The sequence below is a fragment of the Astatotilapia calliptera genome, chromosome 7 (assembly GCF_964374335.1).
Source record: "Astatotilapia calliptera chromosome 7, fAstCal68.1, whole genome shotgun sequence".
In the NCBI taxonomy this organism is placed as follows: domain Eukaryota; kingdom Metazoa; phylum Chordata; class Actinopteri; order Cichliformes; family Cichlidae; genus Astatotilapia; species Astatotilapia calliptera.
Genome location: NC_137428.1, coordinates 38026620 through 38044539, shown reverse-complemented (window position 1 = coordinate 38044539; position 17920 = coordinate 38026620). Strand labels below are relative to the sequence as shown.

General features: G+C 37.3%; 2 protein-coding genes across 2 annotated transcripts; one reads left to right on the top strand and one right to left on the bottom strand.

The window, feature by feature from the left end:
- Window positions 1-659: 659 nt before the first annotated feature.
- LOC113027381 (GTPase IMAP family member 8-like) lies at window positions 660-17502 on the bottom strand. The gene is made up of 5 exons (XM_026176996.2): window positions 16670-17502; window positions 9335-10094; window positions 6904-7045; window positions 2201-2277; window positions 660-1657 (listed from the first exon to the last, which is right to left on the bottom strand). Exons 1-5 carry the CDS (start codon window positions 17462-17464, stop codon window positions 933-935), a joined length of 2499 nt encoding a protein of 832 aa, XP_026032781.2. The 5' UTR covers window positions 17465-17502; the 3' UTR covers window positions 660-932.
- LOC113027380 (uncharacterized) lies at window positions 2367-6474 on the top strand. The gene is made up of 6 exons (XM_026176995.2): window positions 2367-2446; window positions 2997-3537; window positions 3873-3965; window positions 4220-4257; window positions 5055-5111; window positions 5309-6474. Exons 1-6 carry the CDS (start codon window positions 2425-2427, stop codon window positions 5932-5934), a joined length of 1377 nt encoding a protein of 458 aa, XP_026032780.2. The 5' UTR covers window positions 2367-2424; the 3' UTR covers window positions 5935-6474.
- Window positions 17503-17920: the final 418 nt, after the last annotated feature.

Genomic DNA, 17920 nt, shown 5'->3' with positions numbered 1-17920 from the left:
TTAAAATAATCAAATGTTTTTATGTGTAATAACGGTATCCTTAAATAATTCACAATATATATTTTTTAAAAGTCATTGAATCGTAAATTGTAACCATTGCATCCCAAATTAAAGCGTGTGTTGAAATTCACTGCATTATTTTGAGGTCCAGCACAACCTCCAGGAGTTCTAATCATCTACTAAGATTTCAGTTTTCAAAGGTTTGCTCCATGCATCCACCCTAAAATGTAAACTCCAGATTATCACATTCTGATGTGGTGAGGAAAAGACAAAAAGTTTTAGAAAACGTTCTATATTAAATTAAATTGTGTCAGGATTTTATGTATATCTCCAGAATAATAACAAGTGGTGTTTTCTATATTTATAATCATCATAAACAATAAAGGCCTTTACACACCAGATGCCTAAAATCTGTGGGAATATTTTGAGTGTTAAAAATATTTTTTGGACCTATTCTTTATGTAGCACCAACTTTGTGAATTTCCTCATGAGAACTGGATGAACTTCTCCTTCTATTACTGCTTAGAAACATCAGCAACAGCTCAGCATCCTTTCATGTTGATGCCATTTTTTTCACTGTGCATTTGGTGTCTAACAGCCTTACATCAGTTGTCACCCTTTGCTTGATAATGTTTACCCTTATACACATGTAGTTGGAGTTTGCATATTTTAATTGATTTTAAACTTACAGTTGGAACCCAGACTTGACTAATATGTGAACAAATGGATGAATTTACAGTGATACAGCTGACATGGAAACCAATTTCATACCATATTTTAAATGATCAGCACCAGAATCATTTCACTAAATCTAGAAACTATAACAATGGATTCTAAACTGTCATTAACTAAAAATTATTACCATTAATTAGTTCATCATATGGCAGATAATCAACTTTAAATGATGGTCAAAATGGTCCTGAATCACCGAGCTAGTCCTCTAAAAAAGCCAACTTTTGCTGAAACTGGAGAGTTTTTTGCCGCAGCTCTTCCATGAACTCACGGTGGCTGAACAGCTTTTCTGGTGTCTTTTCACGCTCGTGTTGCAGAATCTCCCGTGCCTTCTCAAACATTTCATCGGTGTAGTGTGATCCTTCATTTGCTGCTACCATCTCATCGATCTTCTTGATCAGCTGAACCACTTGAACTCTGTTCTTATCTTTGTTGTTGAAGACATAATACCTGTTACCACACCTGCTCACTACCTCTTTGAGTTTAGGGTGGCCTTCTGTCAAATACTCTTGTATGGACTTCTGCTCAGCCAGCTTGTCACCATGAGTGAAGACTACAATCATGTAGTTCGATGCCTCAGGTCCAAAGAGTTTCTCCAGGGCTTCCACACAGTTTTCTTCTTCTGGGGTAAACCTGCCAATCTGAAGGACCAGCAGAAAGACGTGAGGTCCAGGACTGGCCATGTGAATGCATTTCGCAATCTCCTTCTTTATGTCATCTGCCTTTTTAAATGTATCCAGAATGCCGGGGGTATCGACCACATGGATATCTCTTTTGCAGTATTTAACTCGTTCTCTTGCACAGGTCTCTGTCACTGACTCTGAACTCACTTCAGATTTAAACAACTCTTTTCCAATAATGGTGTTCCCAACAGCACTCTTCCCAACACCAGTTTTCCCAATCATCACAATCCTCAGTGGGTCACCTGGAGAAAGAACGTTTTTGTTATACTTATTGCATGGATGAATAGATTTTAAATGGAGCCTATTCATAAGTTAACTGATGAAGCATTGGTATCTAATCTGACTGTGTTCATAGAGACTTGAAATCTAGTCTATTCTTTACATCACCTCCACTTTCCCGCACTGATTCTTGCTCACCTGTGTGAGAAAATCAGTCTTCGTTCCCCGTGCTACAAACCTCAGTGCACTTCTGTCATTCTGCCTTTCAGACTGTCATATGACCCACCTCCTTTCCATCTCCAAGTCATCCTGGTTGCTCGGAGCCTACTAAGCCTCCACCTGCTTCATCTCCACAACCACCAGTGAGTAAATTTGGGGGGCTTCTGTCCTACTTCTATAATGTTGCTATGTACTGTAGCTACATCAGTTTAGTCCCCAAGGAGTTAATCACACAATAAATGAAGTTAAATTATGCAAAAATGATCTCTCCCTATCAATTCTTTGTGTTATTCGGTTCTGCTGAAAGCCTAAATTTAGTCTGAAGCAAATTAAAGCTCCAACTTCACCTTCTGGTATCGACCCACTGTTGCCCATCTCCTGTCTGTTCGCGACTTCATAGAGAATGAACTGAAATGCAACTCCACTGTTTTAGTGTGAGATCAAAGACCGCACTCCACCCACAGGGCGGATCTAATCTCTCAGCCTATATCAGCAAGAGTCTGATCTGTTTCAAAGGTAGTTCAGAGACTCCAGCGAAACCTGCAGTCTTCATGATTAAGCCCTTAACAAGATGAGCTCTGCACAGCCTCCATGTAAGTTACTGCTGTACAGCTTTATTACAATATTATATACTGACAACAGATAGATAGATAGATAGATAGATAGATAGATAGATAGATAGATAGATAGATAGATAGATAGATAGATAGATAGATAGATAGATAGATAGATAGATAGATAGATAGATAGATAGATAGTTTGAGCTGTGCGTGCGTGCGTGCGTGCGTGCGTGCGTGCGTGCGTGTGTGTGTGTGTGTGTGTGTGTGTGTGTGTCAGCACAGCGTTAGAGCTTTTAGTGAGTGACTGAGACACAAATTTCCCCTTTTTTAAAATTTGAAGTATATTTGTCATTCATAGATGCAGATAAGTGATTATATTGTCTGTTTACTGACATTTTGTTAGTTTTTTTAAGTAAGAGGTTAAAAATAAATGTTTAAATAAATATAAATAATCAAAATAAGTGTAAATAAATCTACTATAGAAGAATCACACCCCATAGGTAGAATAAAGGAGGAACATTGACAGATTTAAGTTTTGTACAACATTTTTATGGAAAATTAAGTTTGTTTGTCTTTCCTAAAGATTATCCTGGGAAGTTTACCATCGCTCTGCTCGGAAAGAGTGCTGACTCAGTGAACAGGACTGGAAGTACAATCATTAGAGATCCCAATGCTTCTGTCACAAAACTGGGCAATTTTGTTGAGCATAACAACAACCTCTACAGAATCATCAGTACTTGTGATTTCTTTGATGAGCAATATGATTTCCCAGATCAGCTAATCATTGATTTCATGGCTCTTTCTGATCCTGGACCTCGTCTGTTCATATTGGTAATAGATTCAAAAAACACACAAGTTGAAAAAGTTGTGACTCAAATCTCTCACCTTCAACGTGTGTTTGGAGAAAATGTCACAGAAAACATAGTCATCGTGTTGGAAGAGAGTCGAGAGAATTTACAAGGTCGCATTAAGGAAATGTACAATATCCAGATGGCAACTATGAATGAAAATCTTGCTTTCCAATGTAAGGAGTGGTGTTCACACCAACGGCCATTTCAGTTTGACTACAAAAACTACCCCCAACACACTGTGAAACGAAGGAAAGATCACCTGATACGCACGAGGTAAGAATTGTCTCCCTCTGAGACATATTTTATTAACAACTAGTTTGTATTTCTCTATTGTCTCTATCAATGGTGAAATTCCACATTGTTCAAATACTACAAAAAGTTCTATATTCTGAATAATACATAGATCACAATAATTAACTAAATGTGTTCAATCCTCACAAGTTACAGTACTATTTCTGACATTTAGCACATGTTTAATCTCTCCTTCATAATTTAACAAGTCCAAACTTCATCCTGTAAAATAAAATGAACATGAAGCCTAATTAATTAATTACTTAATTAACTCATTGAAGAATGCAGTTCATTTTTTTCCAAATATTTTTTATCAGGACAAAGTGTGATTATACAGGTGAGACTTATCAGAGAAACACTGGCAGGTCTGCTTCTACAGAGACAGGAATGCAAACCAAAGTGAAACACAGGTAATGACAGAATTCAGTCCTTTGTGATATATTCAAATGGATTTTTCAAAACAAAACTAAAGTGAATTATGTTTTGTCTTTCAAAAAAAGATAAATCTCAATTACAAGCATAAGCATCCATTTCAGAAGATTTATTAAAGAAAAAAAAACAAGCTGGGACCAAGAGAGTGCAGAAAACTCCTGCCACAGCTATTGTTGTGATATTTTATCATTTCCTTCTCTGTTGATATTTAATGACCACATTAATGTTTCAGACACTCATGGCATGCTCAGCAATATCCTCGGAGTACAGGTGAGTTTCTTAAATCCACCTATGTTAGGAAACTGATCTTTTGGCTTTATGTCATGTATTAAATTATGTAATAAATTATGGCAATAAATGAAATATTTTCATCAGCATCTTAAATTAAATTTCAGACCAGAGTTTAAAATGAAAAATAATTTTCTGATAAACACACGCATATCAGTTCAAACACTAAGTTAAAATGAAAGTATTTGTTTAAATTTGAGAATATTAACCAAATGCATAATGATCTGATTATGAATAGTGGGAACTCTGACTGAAAATCATGATGTGACCAACATTATTGCAGCCATACAGACTACAATGAACTTGCATTCTCGCTGCCTTTTGAACAGTTGCTTGATAGATGGGAAGCAGAACTGCAACCACTCGCATTATGAGAACATCTTTAAAGTGACTTTGGGGTGTCATGATGTTGATAAAATAAGACAGAGATTCTGGTATCAGTTTCTGATGGTATGGAAATTAACTATAAGTGAAAATCACAGAAAAATACAGATTTCATGCCGAAGTGTAACTTGTTGTAGGACAAAAAACTGCAAAGTAACACTGATGCTTGACAACCATGCTGTTAGAAAGTAATATAACGACAGTCAAGTTACCTACTGAAAAGAGATTCATCACACACACTGCACTCATAGCAGACTCAGCATTTATAAATTAAACAGATGCTCTCAAAAGCTATCACTAACATAGTTGCTCAGTACAGCATTTGCTTTTTTCTGACTGTGTTGTTACAAAATTACAAAATCACAGTATATGAGTATATGATATGCCCTTTTTAGGTGCCAGCTCACAGCAGATTTCCCTGCCTGCAAAAAGAGCACCCGGACAACATGATGGTATGCTTCAAAAAAACACAACACATGTAACTTTGACAGGAAAGTAAATTAAAGTATTTAAATAATATTTGAAGTACTCCTTTATAAATTTCGAGGTTAAAAAACCCCCAAAACAGGCAGTCTTAATGTCGGACTCTAGCAACTGCAAGGACCTGCTGCTAAAATAACTAAATGTTTTGTCTGACCACATCTTCCAGGTGTCTATGGTTCAAGGGAAGGTCTCTATAACATGGTTCTTCTCGGGAAAAGCGGAACTGGAAAGAGTGCATCTGCAAACACCATCCTGACTGCTGGGAAGCTCATTGGTGGTTCAAACCAACATTTTCAGTCTTATCCCAGCTCCACACCAGTCACCACCAGGTGTGAGGTGAAAATAGTGGAGATATTTGGGATACCAGTTAGAGTAGTTGACACCCCAGACTTTTTTTATGAAGAGGAACATGTAAACCAGGCACAGGTAGAAGAGTGTAAGAGGTACTGTCAGGAAGGGCATTGTGTGACGTTACTTGTGATGCAGCTGGGCAGGTTCACAGATGGTGAGAGAAACATATTAGAGAAGCTAGAGAAAAGCCTTGGCTGGAGAATCAGGGACAGCACAATCATCCTGTTTACACACGGAGAAGATTTGAAGGGCAGTGTAGATAAATTTATCGGTGAAAGAAGTCACCTGAACCACCTTGTGAAGGCTTGCAGTAATCGTTACCATGTATTCAGGAACAGCTCCAAAGACTCAAAACAATTCAAAGCACTTGTCAAGAAATTTCCAGATATGTTTCCAAATTTCCCAACAATAAGAACATCTACGATGTCTTGTTTACGTTAGCTGTAGCTGCTTTACACTGCAAGTCCAAAAAACAAGTCTTTTATACAGAGAAAACGTTTCAAGTCTTTATAGAAAAAAATATCATATGTACAGTGAAAATTGTGTTTTCTTTGGCTGATTCATATTGAATGTCCGAATAAAGTAATTTGAAACTATCTACCACTTTGTGCAAGATGGCAAGTATGAATATCATTTTTTGAAGCTGTGTGAACTTACTGCTCTTGCATACTGATCATTATTTTGTGATATTAACTCTAACCTCTAGTTTTCTTATACTTCTTAGCATCATGGTCAAAATATACAAGACTTGTCTCCACTAATAAAAAAATCTTTGATCCAACTTTCTGTCCTGCTGGATATCACGTTGTCTATGTTGTTGTGAAATTTAGATTGCATACAGCAATAATGTTAATGGGCAAGCTAAAGGTGGCTATTTGACAGATACCTTTTTCTGAATTTCACGTCTATGAGGCAAGATTGATAGAGAAATGTACAAGGATGTAAAAATTAATAATAATCAATAAATAATAATAAATCCAGCATTTATGTTGATTCCATTTATTTAATTATGCTTCAGTTTATTCTATTACTGGTCTGTTATACTGACTGGTCTGTATGGAATATGTGGTAATTTAACACTGAACAGCCAGAGTTTCATTGTTAACTTAAGGGTTTTATATAAAATACTGCATTAAATGTTTAAGAATCTTGGCTTAGTGGTATGGGGTAGGGTCCAGCTCAACCTTTTACGAACCAAGAGGAGCATCAGTATTCATCATTTGAGGGGGACAAGCTGAGGACTAGCCCTTTAACCCTGGATCTGGGCCTGTGCCAGGGATTGGCAGATGCAAGTAGACTTGGATCAGAGACTAATTTTTCCCACAGAGATCATAACAACTACTCTGCGATCAGACCTTGTCCTCTGGTCTAAATCCCAAAAACCTGCGTACGTCATTAAGCTGACAGTACCATGGGAGGAAGCAACTGAGGAAGCATTTGAGCTTAAGAGGCTGCAGTATGCCAACTTGGCAGCTGGGGCAGAGGACAGAGGCTGGAAGATCAAGGTGTGGAAGTGGGGTGCAGGGGCTTTGTAGCCAGTACGACAGCAAAACTGCTTAGAGAGATTGGGATCGGAGGACAGGCACAACGGTAGTCTATAAGAGAATTGGCTAACACTGCTGAGAGGAGCAGTCACTGTGGCTAAAGAGGGCTGACACTTGGGCAGCTAAGGCAGTTAGCTAAGCACGAGACACACCCCCAGGATTGATCAACCCGTGGTGGGCCTGCCTCAGCAGGGGGCATCAAAAGGGTAGAAAACTTAACACTAGAAATTCTGCTGGTTGACTGATACAGCTGTCTCAGGGCCTCCTGGGGGCCGTGCAGTTAACATCATGGTAATGAAACCTAAAGGAGGTTTCCACTGCCTCTCTTTTAAGTATGCTTTTAGATACGGTGAGGGGGGGGGGGGGGGTGTAGGATGTAGTCCGATCCAGTGGGGGAGTTTAGGATGCCAGATCAGGCGCCCCCCTTCCAGCTCTCCTCTCTGATCTTTTCTCTGTTGTCTTACTTCTCTCTATCACCTTTTCTATTCCTTTGAAAAAGTGAGGCTCCATAAATATTAAAGAGGTACAAGAAAGTAAATTGTAGAAAACTAAACAGAAGAAAGTAGAAGAGAAGTAGAAGAGAAATAACAATTTTAACATAAACCAGTGACACACTCCGGGGCCTGATCAACCCTGGCAGGGCCTCCTTGGATAAGGGTGTCTAGTGATAGACGTGGCCAAAACACCCAATGAATCCAAGGTCCACTGCTGGAGTGAAGATGGTAGATCGTAAATAATTGTTTTTTTGTAGTTTTTTTTCTTTTCTTCTTTTCTTTATCTCCTCTTTTCCCTATATATGTATTTGTAAATGCATGTAATGATTTTAAATATATGTGATTCTGTTTGTTTTTTGTTTTTGTGTTGTTTTCATTGTTGTGCTGATAATGAATAAAACATGTAAAATAGAAACTTGCCTCTTGGCTTGTTCGTTTTTTACTTCTTTTTACAAGGACGACATGCTGCTTTGCTTGTGTTGCGGTTATTGGTTTGATCTAGTTTGGTTTGGTTTCCATCTCCAGGGCAAAAACACTTTTTAATTTGTGAATACAAAAAAGTGACGATAGCCTGTTGTTCATGTCCTGGTCAATGCTGGCCTTTCTTTTTCACAGTAATAAAGATATGTGAAAAAACAGGGCAACTCCTCGTCTTCATTTCCAGTCATTTCCAATCTCATAAAGTAATAAAATGGCATTCAGGTATTTCGTGACATGATTATGCCTTGATAATTTTTTAACAGCAGTAATCATGATCACTAATGTGCTCTATGGGAGTATAAAACATTTGATAACAGGTTTTTATTATGTTCAGAAATCTTAGTAGTTTCCAAACAGCTTTAGGTAAAGGTTAAAATGTAACAACAGGTGAAACACTAATTTGAATATTTCAATCTGACACATAAAACTAGTGCAAATATAAAGTTACTGTCATTGTATTTTGAAAATGAGTCCTGTGGTCTGTCTGTAGTTTTGCTGTTATCAAGTTACTGTAAAAATATAAATCTAAAACTTTTATATAAAACTTCTATACACTGAGCATTGATTCCCTATTACCTCTTTTCATTCCCCGGGGGTTTATAACTACTGCCTCATGTAATTTTGTCTCCTCTCTCCCATCATCTATACTTTGTCCTTGTTTTCCTTCTCCCTAAATTTTCTCTTTCTCTGGAGATTCCAGAGATTTTGTTAAAAAGAAGCTTTCCCTGCCCACATTCACTTAGTTCTTACTCCTACGGGACTATTTGTTGATGTCTCTAACAATGTAAACTCTTTACCTAACAGTATGAAGTATTCTGAGGCAAGTAGTGCCGCAATTTGGTACAATATAAGTAAAACTCAGATCGATGCTCTGACCTCTTCCTCAAATTATGATATGATACCAAAATAGTAAATAGATCGTTTTCAATTAGTCACTGAATTTTGACCAAATCGCGATTGATGTATCAACTTTTATGGTTGATAGTGAAACAAAAAAGGTGAAAAAAAACTTTTTTTTCAATTCATGTTTTATTTAATTACAGCAGATCTTGAATTTGTATATACTGCTCAAAATATTTACTAGTGAACATAAAAATAAATGTAATGTAGGTTACATACCAGACATACAGACTTAAATTATTTATACATTTGTTCTCAGACAACACTATTATACACATAATAATAGACATAAGACAGCATATCAACTAAAAACATTAAGCAGTTTTTTAAGCTACTGTGATTACAAAATTGGAAACTAATGGCCGTTTACATCAGATTAAGGATCCATTATTGACTCAGAAGACTGGCAAGTGTAGTCCTAGCTAGTCCAGCCCTCTGGATTAGCCAATATTTGCTGAAACAGGATGACTTTTTGCCGCAGCTCTGCCATGAAGGCCTCATTTAAAAGCTGTCCTGATGTTTTTAATTGCTCCTGCGCTTTCTCAAACATTTTATCTGTGTAGTGACATCCTCCATTTGTTCCCACCATGTGATCGATCTTCTTGATCAGATGAGCCACCTGAATTCTGTTTTTATCTTTGTTATCGAAGACATGATATCTTTCACCACACCTAGCCAACAACTGTCTGAGTTTAGGTTGGCCAGTTCTCAAATACTCTTGTATGGTTGTCTTCTCTTTAGTTAGCTTGTCACCGTGAGTGAACAGGATGATCGTGTAGTTTGTTGCCTCAGGTCCAAAGAGTTTCTCCAGAGCTCGCACAGAGTTGTTTTCTTCTTGGGTAAACCTGCCAATCTGAAGAACCAGCAGGAAGACGTGAGGCCCAGGAGTGGTCATGTGAATGCATTTTGCAATCTCTTTATTTATGATGTCTGTATTTTTAGACGTATCCAGAATGCCGGGGGTATCGACCACTTGGATCTTTCTTTTGCAATCTCTAACTCGTTCTATTTCACAAGTCTCGGTCACTGACTCTGAACTCACTAAAGACTGAAAAACCTCTTTGCCAATAATGGTGTTACCAACAGCACTCTTCCCAACACCAGTTTTCCCAATCATCACAATCCTCAGAGGATCACCTGTAGAAATAAAAACTCTGTTATACTCATGATAGGTTGAAAATATTTTAACAGCAAATTACAATAGTTGTATCATTTCATACATTCTGCGTCATTTCATTTGGTTAGCAATCTAAATTTTAGCTGGAGGTCTAAATTAAAGTTTCAGCTTCACCTTCAGAGAATGACTCGCTGTTGCCCATCTCTTCTCTGTTTGGAGAATGAAAGGAAGCAGGATTCCTCTTAGTGTGAAGAAGATTATAGCAGTCTGCCCACAGGGTGGATCTAATCTCTCGGCCTTTATCAGCATGAGCTATTTGAAAGCTAGTTCAGAGGGGGAAGCCTGTAGGGTTCATCATTAAACAGTTCTGCTGAGCCTTCGCGTGACTGTTATATAATTTTATTACTACTTGGCAAAGTTCATCATATTTAATCCATGAAAGTTTTACATATACGCACATTTACATATCTATAAATCTACAGGGTGGGCCATTTATATGGATACACCATAATAACATGGGAATGGTTGGTGATATTAAAGTCCTGTTTGTGGCACATTAGTATATGTGAGGGGGCAAACTCCTCAAGATGGGTGGTGACCATGGTGGCCATTTAGAAGTCGGCCATCTTGGATACAACTTTTGTTTTTTCAAAACAAGATTCGCCGTGTATGCGCTGACTCCACAGACAAGGTACGCGAAGATATCGGGATAGGACAATGGCGGTAGGTCGTCTGGGTTTCCACTCCACTGCCTTTTTTCATACGAGTCCACATTACCGATGCACGCTATTTTTTCCAAGTACCATCTCTTGGCATCTGGGCGCAATCGGTCGCGATACAGCCCTTTGTCTTTTGTGCTGATTTTAAGCATGGTTCTGGCAGTCCAGCTTCCAAGTGTGTTTGTTTTGATTCGTGGCCTTCTAACATGGCGGCGCGATCCCACAATGCACTGCGGTGTGACATCAACTCCAAAGCCAAGACCCTCTTATGGACACTCCTAATAGGCCTTAAAGATAAGATAAGATACCTTTATTAATACCACAAGAGGAAATGTCATTAAAATCTGGGACAACGACAATTATAATAACTGTCTTGAGACCTGGGGTAGAAAGAGATTGAAGTCCCCCCTCGCTATCTCTGCACAGCTAAGAGAGGTTAAAAGGTCTTGATATCCAGCCTTATGTGACTAAATATGATCAAAGTGCTAAAACAGAGCTTTTCTCTAGTTCCTAATAATAAAGCATTTTAATTCTTAATCAAAGACTAATCAAAATATAAGTTTGATCAATATATGAATGAGAAATGTATTTTGAGCAGTAGAAATGATTGTTCTAATGTCTGAGTTTTGTGGTGGTGTGTTTGTGCACATGAGCTAGCTTCAACCTTCAACCCAGTTTTGTGTGTGTCTGAAGGAATGCAGAAAGATAAAAACTGTGTTGTCAATTCATCATACACATAATGTTAAATATGTGTATGATGATTACAACAACAATATTGTTGTACTTGTTAAACACAGAACCATGATTTATATGGGGTTACTGATGGTAATACAGTTGGACAATCACCTAAATCTGATCAAAATATAAGCCAGCATACAGTCCCAATCAAAAGTTTAAGATCACTTGAAAAATGGCAACAACAAAAAATCAACAAAAAATCAAAATCAAAATCAATCAAAAAAATCAAAACAAGGTTGGGAAGAAATGGGAGTGAGACAAAACATATTCTTTTTGAGCATGCAATCTGTTGAAAACAACTCTTAAACTGAAACAGGCTGTTTTACAGCAGTTCACCACACATTTAAAAATACGTAACATATCTAGTCCAGCTCATTTAAAACTTTATATTTAAAGACTAAAGATTCAGACTTATTTGTTTGTAGGAATATTTGAAGGAAAACATCACAGCATCGTGGAAGAAGCACACTTTGTCTAATATGGCTGCTGGGGGCAATAGTAAAAATAGGGGCATTTCCAAATCCCTCCTTTAGATTTGCTTTAAGCAAACAACTGGAAAATGCAGGAAAAGTGTATGTACAGTGGCAATTTTTGTGAGGGAAATGTTTGTATAGCTCATATTGAGTTTAAATTTGCCACTGGTATTTAGATTATAGCATTGTAACAATCACAAAAAATAAGACTGTCACACTGTACAAGCAACTGAACACAAGATTCAGATCATCAGTAGCATGTCAAAAACAAAAAATGTTTTCAAATGAACATCAGTGCAACTTCAATAGTAATACCAATTATCAAGGATATTTTTCATCAGCTAATTGTTTGCCGTATCTTACTCATATCTGCCTTTTATGCTGGTACAGATGTAACAGGTTCCGTTCCAATCTCATTCCACAGTTAAGTGACAATCACACATATAATATAAAATAAGCTCTTTTTGATCTAAACTTAGTTGCTTCTGAGTTTCTCTTCCAATGAAATGTTTTTTCAGAAGGAAGTTGACTTTATCAAAATGCTTTACTGTAAGTTCTGTTTCCTGGTTTTTATCTGTAGCTGGATGGAAACCAAAGAGACTTTTGATTTTACAGGAATAAAAGTGATAAACCTTTATTACATACTCCATATAGAGACGTCCAGCTACATGCAAGCTCATCAGTTTTAGGCTTTTTATTAATATTATGGTTAAAGCATCCATTTTTTTAAATCAAAATTATCCACTTACTTGTTTTTCAGTTTATTTTCCTTTGGAATTTTCAGTCTTCTTCTGATTTTTACCTGTTAATTGTTATTCAATAAATTGGAAGCATTTTATAGCTGATAGCAACTTAAATTCTGACCAATCTTCTCATACCACCATCTTATGGCTGCTTTTTTGCATTCATGAGACTAAGGAATAAAACCATAAAACCATAACAGACATCATGATGGAACGACATCAGCTGTTGGTCCACAGAGCTCAGACTAGAGTACTTGCTGCAACACCAACTGTCTGCCATCAACTGTCTGCCATCAACTGTCTGCCATGAGGCCTGAGTTTTAGTCCATTCCAGACATCGTTCATTGTTCAAAACTCTTAACAATCCTGAAAGAGTCAGAAAGGAGTTAGAGAAGAGCATAAGAGCAGGATTTAAAGGAAAAAAGATGGGTTTTGATATTTATGAATCAGTAAAAAACTAAGTCATATGCTTATGGTTTGCACCATAGTGCCTTATGAATAGTATGCTTATGTATGTTACAAGAGTTTCCTCCTTCTTTCAGACTTTCGTCATTATTACACATGCCATCATCTGGCAACAGATCAGATTTTTAAACAACTGGATCAGATTTTTAAGCCAAAGTGAAACGTTGGCCATTGTCTCTATACGATAAGTACTGAGACAACAGGCAGTGGGTTCCAAAAAGCAAAATGGTGATAAGGAAACATTAAACATTAAAAGTCATTAGATGTTAAAGGACTAGAAATGGAAATGAAGTAGATATTAATTTGTCTTACAATTTTTTTTTCTTTAAAAAGCCCATTGGTACATATTTTACATTTGGTTTTGAGTTTGTTTTCATAAGGCATGTTTCTTCTAAAAAGTACTAGTAAAAAACATTTTTGCAATGAGTTCTGGTAATATTTCCCGTTAACTTTTACCTCCATGTGGATAGATGCCAAAGAGACTCTGACTTGAATATAAAAACATGACACGCTCTGTTGTTGTCATACTCTTGTACTGATTACCTTTACTTCTCTCTTTGACAGTAATAAAGATAAGCAAGAAGTCTCATAAAGTCTCATAAAAAAGTGGTAGTCAGGTAATTTTATCATAGTGCCATATTTAATTTATTGCAGTAAGACTAAGCACCCTGGTGAACAATCAATCAACTGAGAACAGTTTTGTTTTTTTATTCAGAGATCAAAGTCTTAGTGGTTTCCATCTAACTGTAAAAAAAGTTAAACTGTAACAACAGACTTCTGCAGCTGAAACACTATTTTGGATCTACTTTTATCTAATTGGACTGGTTCTTATATAACGTTTTTCTGCTCTACCTGAGCACTCAAGGCACTTTATACAACTTGCCTCATTCACATCATTTCATACAAGCCCATTTTTATGCTTTTTCTACGTGCTTTTTCTAAGTGTTTTCTATCTAACATTCACACACCCATGGAAGCATCAGAGAGCCACTTGGGGTTCAATATCTTGCCCAAGGATATTGAGCATGCAGACTGTAGCAGCCAGGGATTGGAGCTCCAACCTTCCAATGAGACAACTTAATCTACCACAGGGAACAGGCCTGTGAGTTGCCTGGACTTGCTGTCCTCGTGTAAATTAACTGATTTTAAACGGTCACTTCATGTCTCGTCCTGTTTTAGCTTCTTCTTGCAGTTTTCAGAAGTTTGAAAAGAAAGATGAAAGACTGAACATTCTGAATAATGAGTTTGTTACTTCAGAAGTTGTTAGAAAAAAAACACAGCCACACTTAGCCTCATCAAGTCTGCATGATGAAGCAATATTGGGGATTAGTGAGGTAATCCTGAGTTTTTCTGAGGGTTAGAAGTGAGATTCAGTTCTTACTAGGTTACTACAAACATGTAGCAAACTAAGTTCCAGATAACAGATCGGTACATATAAAACCACCGTATACTAACCATCATGTTTTTCTCTTGGACCTTACTTTGTTGTAATAGTGAGAGGGTGTGTTGAGAGAGTGAATTGTTTTGGGGGTTTTTTGAGATTCCCAGATAGAGGTAAATTGAAAATTCATGTACAACTACTACTACTGGAAACCTCCATTACGAGGACTAAAATGGACATAGATTTATGCTACTTCAGTTTTGTTGCATTGAATTTGGTAAAGTCACAAATAAAAACTTTATAACTTTTGTTGTTGTTGTTGTTGTTGTTATTATTATTATTATTATTATTATTATTATTATTATTATTATTTACTCTGTTATTTACATAAACAATTAAACAGAATCACAATTTTCAAATCCTTTAAAATCTGTTTTTAAAATCACACTCAGAAATCACACACTAGAAAGCAAAGGGAGATGTAAGGTTTGCTCGTTTACCGGATTGAATAATAGTTGTTACTGATCGGATTTGGGGAAATTCCTCCTGAAAGAAAAATGAAATAACCCAGGACGTAAAGGGTTTATTTCATAAAACATAGTCAGCACTTCCTGTGCTATTGACCCTATGACGGCTGAGATTCCTCTCCGTTTTACTGGAATCCAAGCTAATGCCATCCAGACTAAAATATTGCTTTAATCTGGATGGCTAAATGGCTAAAAATATAGTTTTGGGGTCCAAATGCAAAACTCTGCTCATTTGTGATTTTTCTATGTAGATAAATATAATTTGCTTTCATCTGAATAGCTACTGAAGTGTATACAGAGTTTCCTAAAATAGTCCCATGGAAATTATGTTTACCGAGGAACATATCCAGTCCCACAAAACTCTGTGGAACTCCAAAGGTAGCACAGTTCTCTTAATAGCAATAGTTTATTCTAGTTAGTAATCATGTTGTGATCAATCCAATTACATTTCTGGAGAATAGGAAACTGTGTATTGCTTGATACTAAAAAGTTACATTTAAAGACCTTGGCTAAAAAAAAAAAAGTTTTTGATACTGATTATTTAATATCCATCGCATTAGGTAAGTTCTGGTTATTGGTTATGATTTCTAGTGTTTAGGTGTTTCTGTGGCTCTTGTCATCCTTGTCTCTATGTTCATGTATTTGATGTTTGACTTTGATAGTCTCGTGTCCTGTGTTCAGTGTTTTGAGTATTGCTCCTGTTTGCTCCGTCCTCGCGTCCCTCTGTGTGTATTTATAATGTGTGCTTCTCCCTGTTCCTCATCGGACCGTTTGTGTGCCTTCCTCCGTGTTGCCCCTGTGTTTCCTCCATCAGCTTTCCCTGCGTTTCCTGGTACCTTGTCCCTTGCTTCGGGTCTCTATCCTCAGGTTATGTGTTTATGCTTATTTTCCCTGCCCAGGTTTTAGTTAGTTTCCTCAGTTCCTCCTGTTTGTAGGTTTTGTACAGCTGGCAATAAAAGCTTGTTTTTTGTTATCATCCACCCTCATCTCCGTGTGCCTGCATTTGGGCCCTCAATCTCCTCCTGCCATGCCATGTGCCTCACCAGACCTGGCATAAATGGCAGGTATCTGAGATATTTCAGAGCATCCTGTTAGTTTCTTTAAAATAACTGGAGGCTTTTGTTTTGGAAATAAAATTAAATTGAGATTTTCCTATACCGGCTTGTACAATTTCAGAAACAAAACTCCCCATTCTTAAAGCATACTGATAGTTTCATCTCTTTTTTATTGGCCACATTTGTTTGTGTGTGTAGGTAAAAAAGTAAGACAGGAGTCCTTTTGCAATTTAACTGACATTTTACTTTCAACCCTAATTCAAAATAAATTTTGGGACAGTGTGTAAAATTTAAGAAAAAAACAAAATGCAATGATGTGGAACAACAATGACATCAAGAGGAAAGAAAATATGCCAGATGTGCAAACACTATTATACAGAGAATAAAAGGCATAAGACAGCATGTCACCTTAAATCTCACAGCTTATTCAATTTTGCTGTGCAAAAAAAGCCACTGTGATTACTAAAGATGGGAATTAAGAGCTGTTTGTTCACCTTACAGACATATTATCAACTCACAAGAATAGCTAGCATGGTCCTAGTCATCAGCCCAGCCCTTTGCATTAGCCAACACTTTCTGAAACAGGAGGACTTTTCGCTGCAGTTCCAACATGAAGGGAGCGTTCTTTAAAAGCTTTTCAGGTGTGTCTTTATCTTCTTGCTGCAGAATCGTCTGTGCCTTCTCAAACATTTCATCAGTGTAGTGTGATCCTCCATTTGCTGCCACCATGTCATCAATCTTCTTGATCAGCTCAACCACCTGAGTTCTCTTCTTATTCATGTTGTTGAAAACATGGTATCTATTACCACATCGATTCAGCAACTCTTTGAGTTTAGGATGGCTGTTTCTTGTCAAATACTGATGTATGGTTGTTTTCTCGTGAGTCAGGTCATCACCATGAGTAAACAGAATCATCATGTAGTTTGATGCCTCAGGTCCAAAGAGTTCCTCCAGGGCTTGCACACAGTTGTTTTCTTCTTTGGTAAACCGGCCAATCTGAAGGACCAGCAGGAAAACATGAGGGCCTGGAGAGCTCATCTGAATGGATTTTGCAATTTCTTTCTTTATGTCATCTGCACGTTTAGATGTATCCAGAAAGCCAGGGGTATCGACCACATGGATCACTCTCTTGCAGTGTTTAACTCGTTCTCTTGCACAGGTCGCCGTCACCGACTCTGAACTCACTTCAGACTCAAAAAGCTCTTTTCCCACAATCGTGTTGGCAGCAGCACTTTTCCCAACACCCGTTTTCCCAATGATCACTATCCTCAGAGGATCACCTGCAGAAAGAAAAAAATGTTTAGTTAGAAACCCAAATTTAGTTGAAAATCTCATTTAAAGCATCTTTTACACCTTTAGGGATTGAGTCGCTGTTGCCCATCTCTAGTGTGTTTGGAGAATGAAATTGAAGCAGCACTCCACAGTTTTAGTGTGCACTCCGCCCAGAGGGTGGAGCTAATTCTCAGCCTATATCAGCATGAGTCTGACCTATTTCAAAGCAAGTTGAGAGACGCTGCTGAAACCCACAGCACTCTTCATTAAATATTTGCCAAGATGAATTCTCCTGAGCCTTCTCGTAAGTGACAGTTATTTAGTTTATTACTTCTTGTCAAAGTTCATCACATTTATGAATCATTTGCTGGTGTAATAATGTGATAATGAATTTCTGACCTTGAGATACCCGTATTGGGACCAAGTATCACGTGTTTATTTGAAAATAACATAAAACACAAACAGATTTAACCGTTCCTGCATTTTTGCAGTGTTTTAAGAGTAACTTATTTGTTCTGT

Excerpts from the sequence above, each read along its gene's own strand:
- LOC113027381 (XM_026176996.2), bottom strand. The coding sequence starts at position 17,464 with ATGAGATTTTCAACTAAATTTGGGTTTCTAACTAAACATTTTTTTCTT. Across the intron at positions 2,278-6,903 it reads CTCAGTTGCTTCCTCCCATG|TGGAGTTGCATTTCAGTTCA; the intron begins GTACTGTCAGCT and ends ACACTAAAACAG. Across the intron at positions 1,658-2,200 it reads CAGTGGGTCGATACCAGAAG|GTGACCCACTGAGGATTGTG; the intron begins GTGAAGTTGGAG and ends TTCTTTCTCCAG.
- LOC113027380 (XM_026176995.2), top strand. The coding sequence starts at position 2,425 with ATGAGCTCTGCACAGCCTCCAT. Across the intron at positions 3,538-3,872 it reads GATCACCTGATACGCACGAG|GACAAAGTGTGATTATACAG; the intron begins GTAAGAATTGTC and ends ATTTTTTATCAG. Across the intron at positions 3,966-4,219 it reads CAAACCAAAGTGAAACACAG|ACACTCATGGCATGCTCAGC; the intron begins GTAATGACAGAA and ends TTAATGTTTCAG.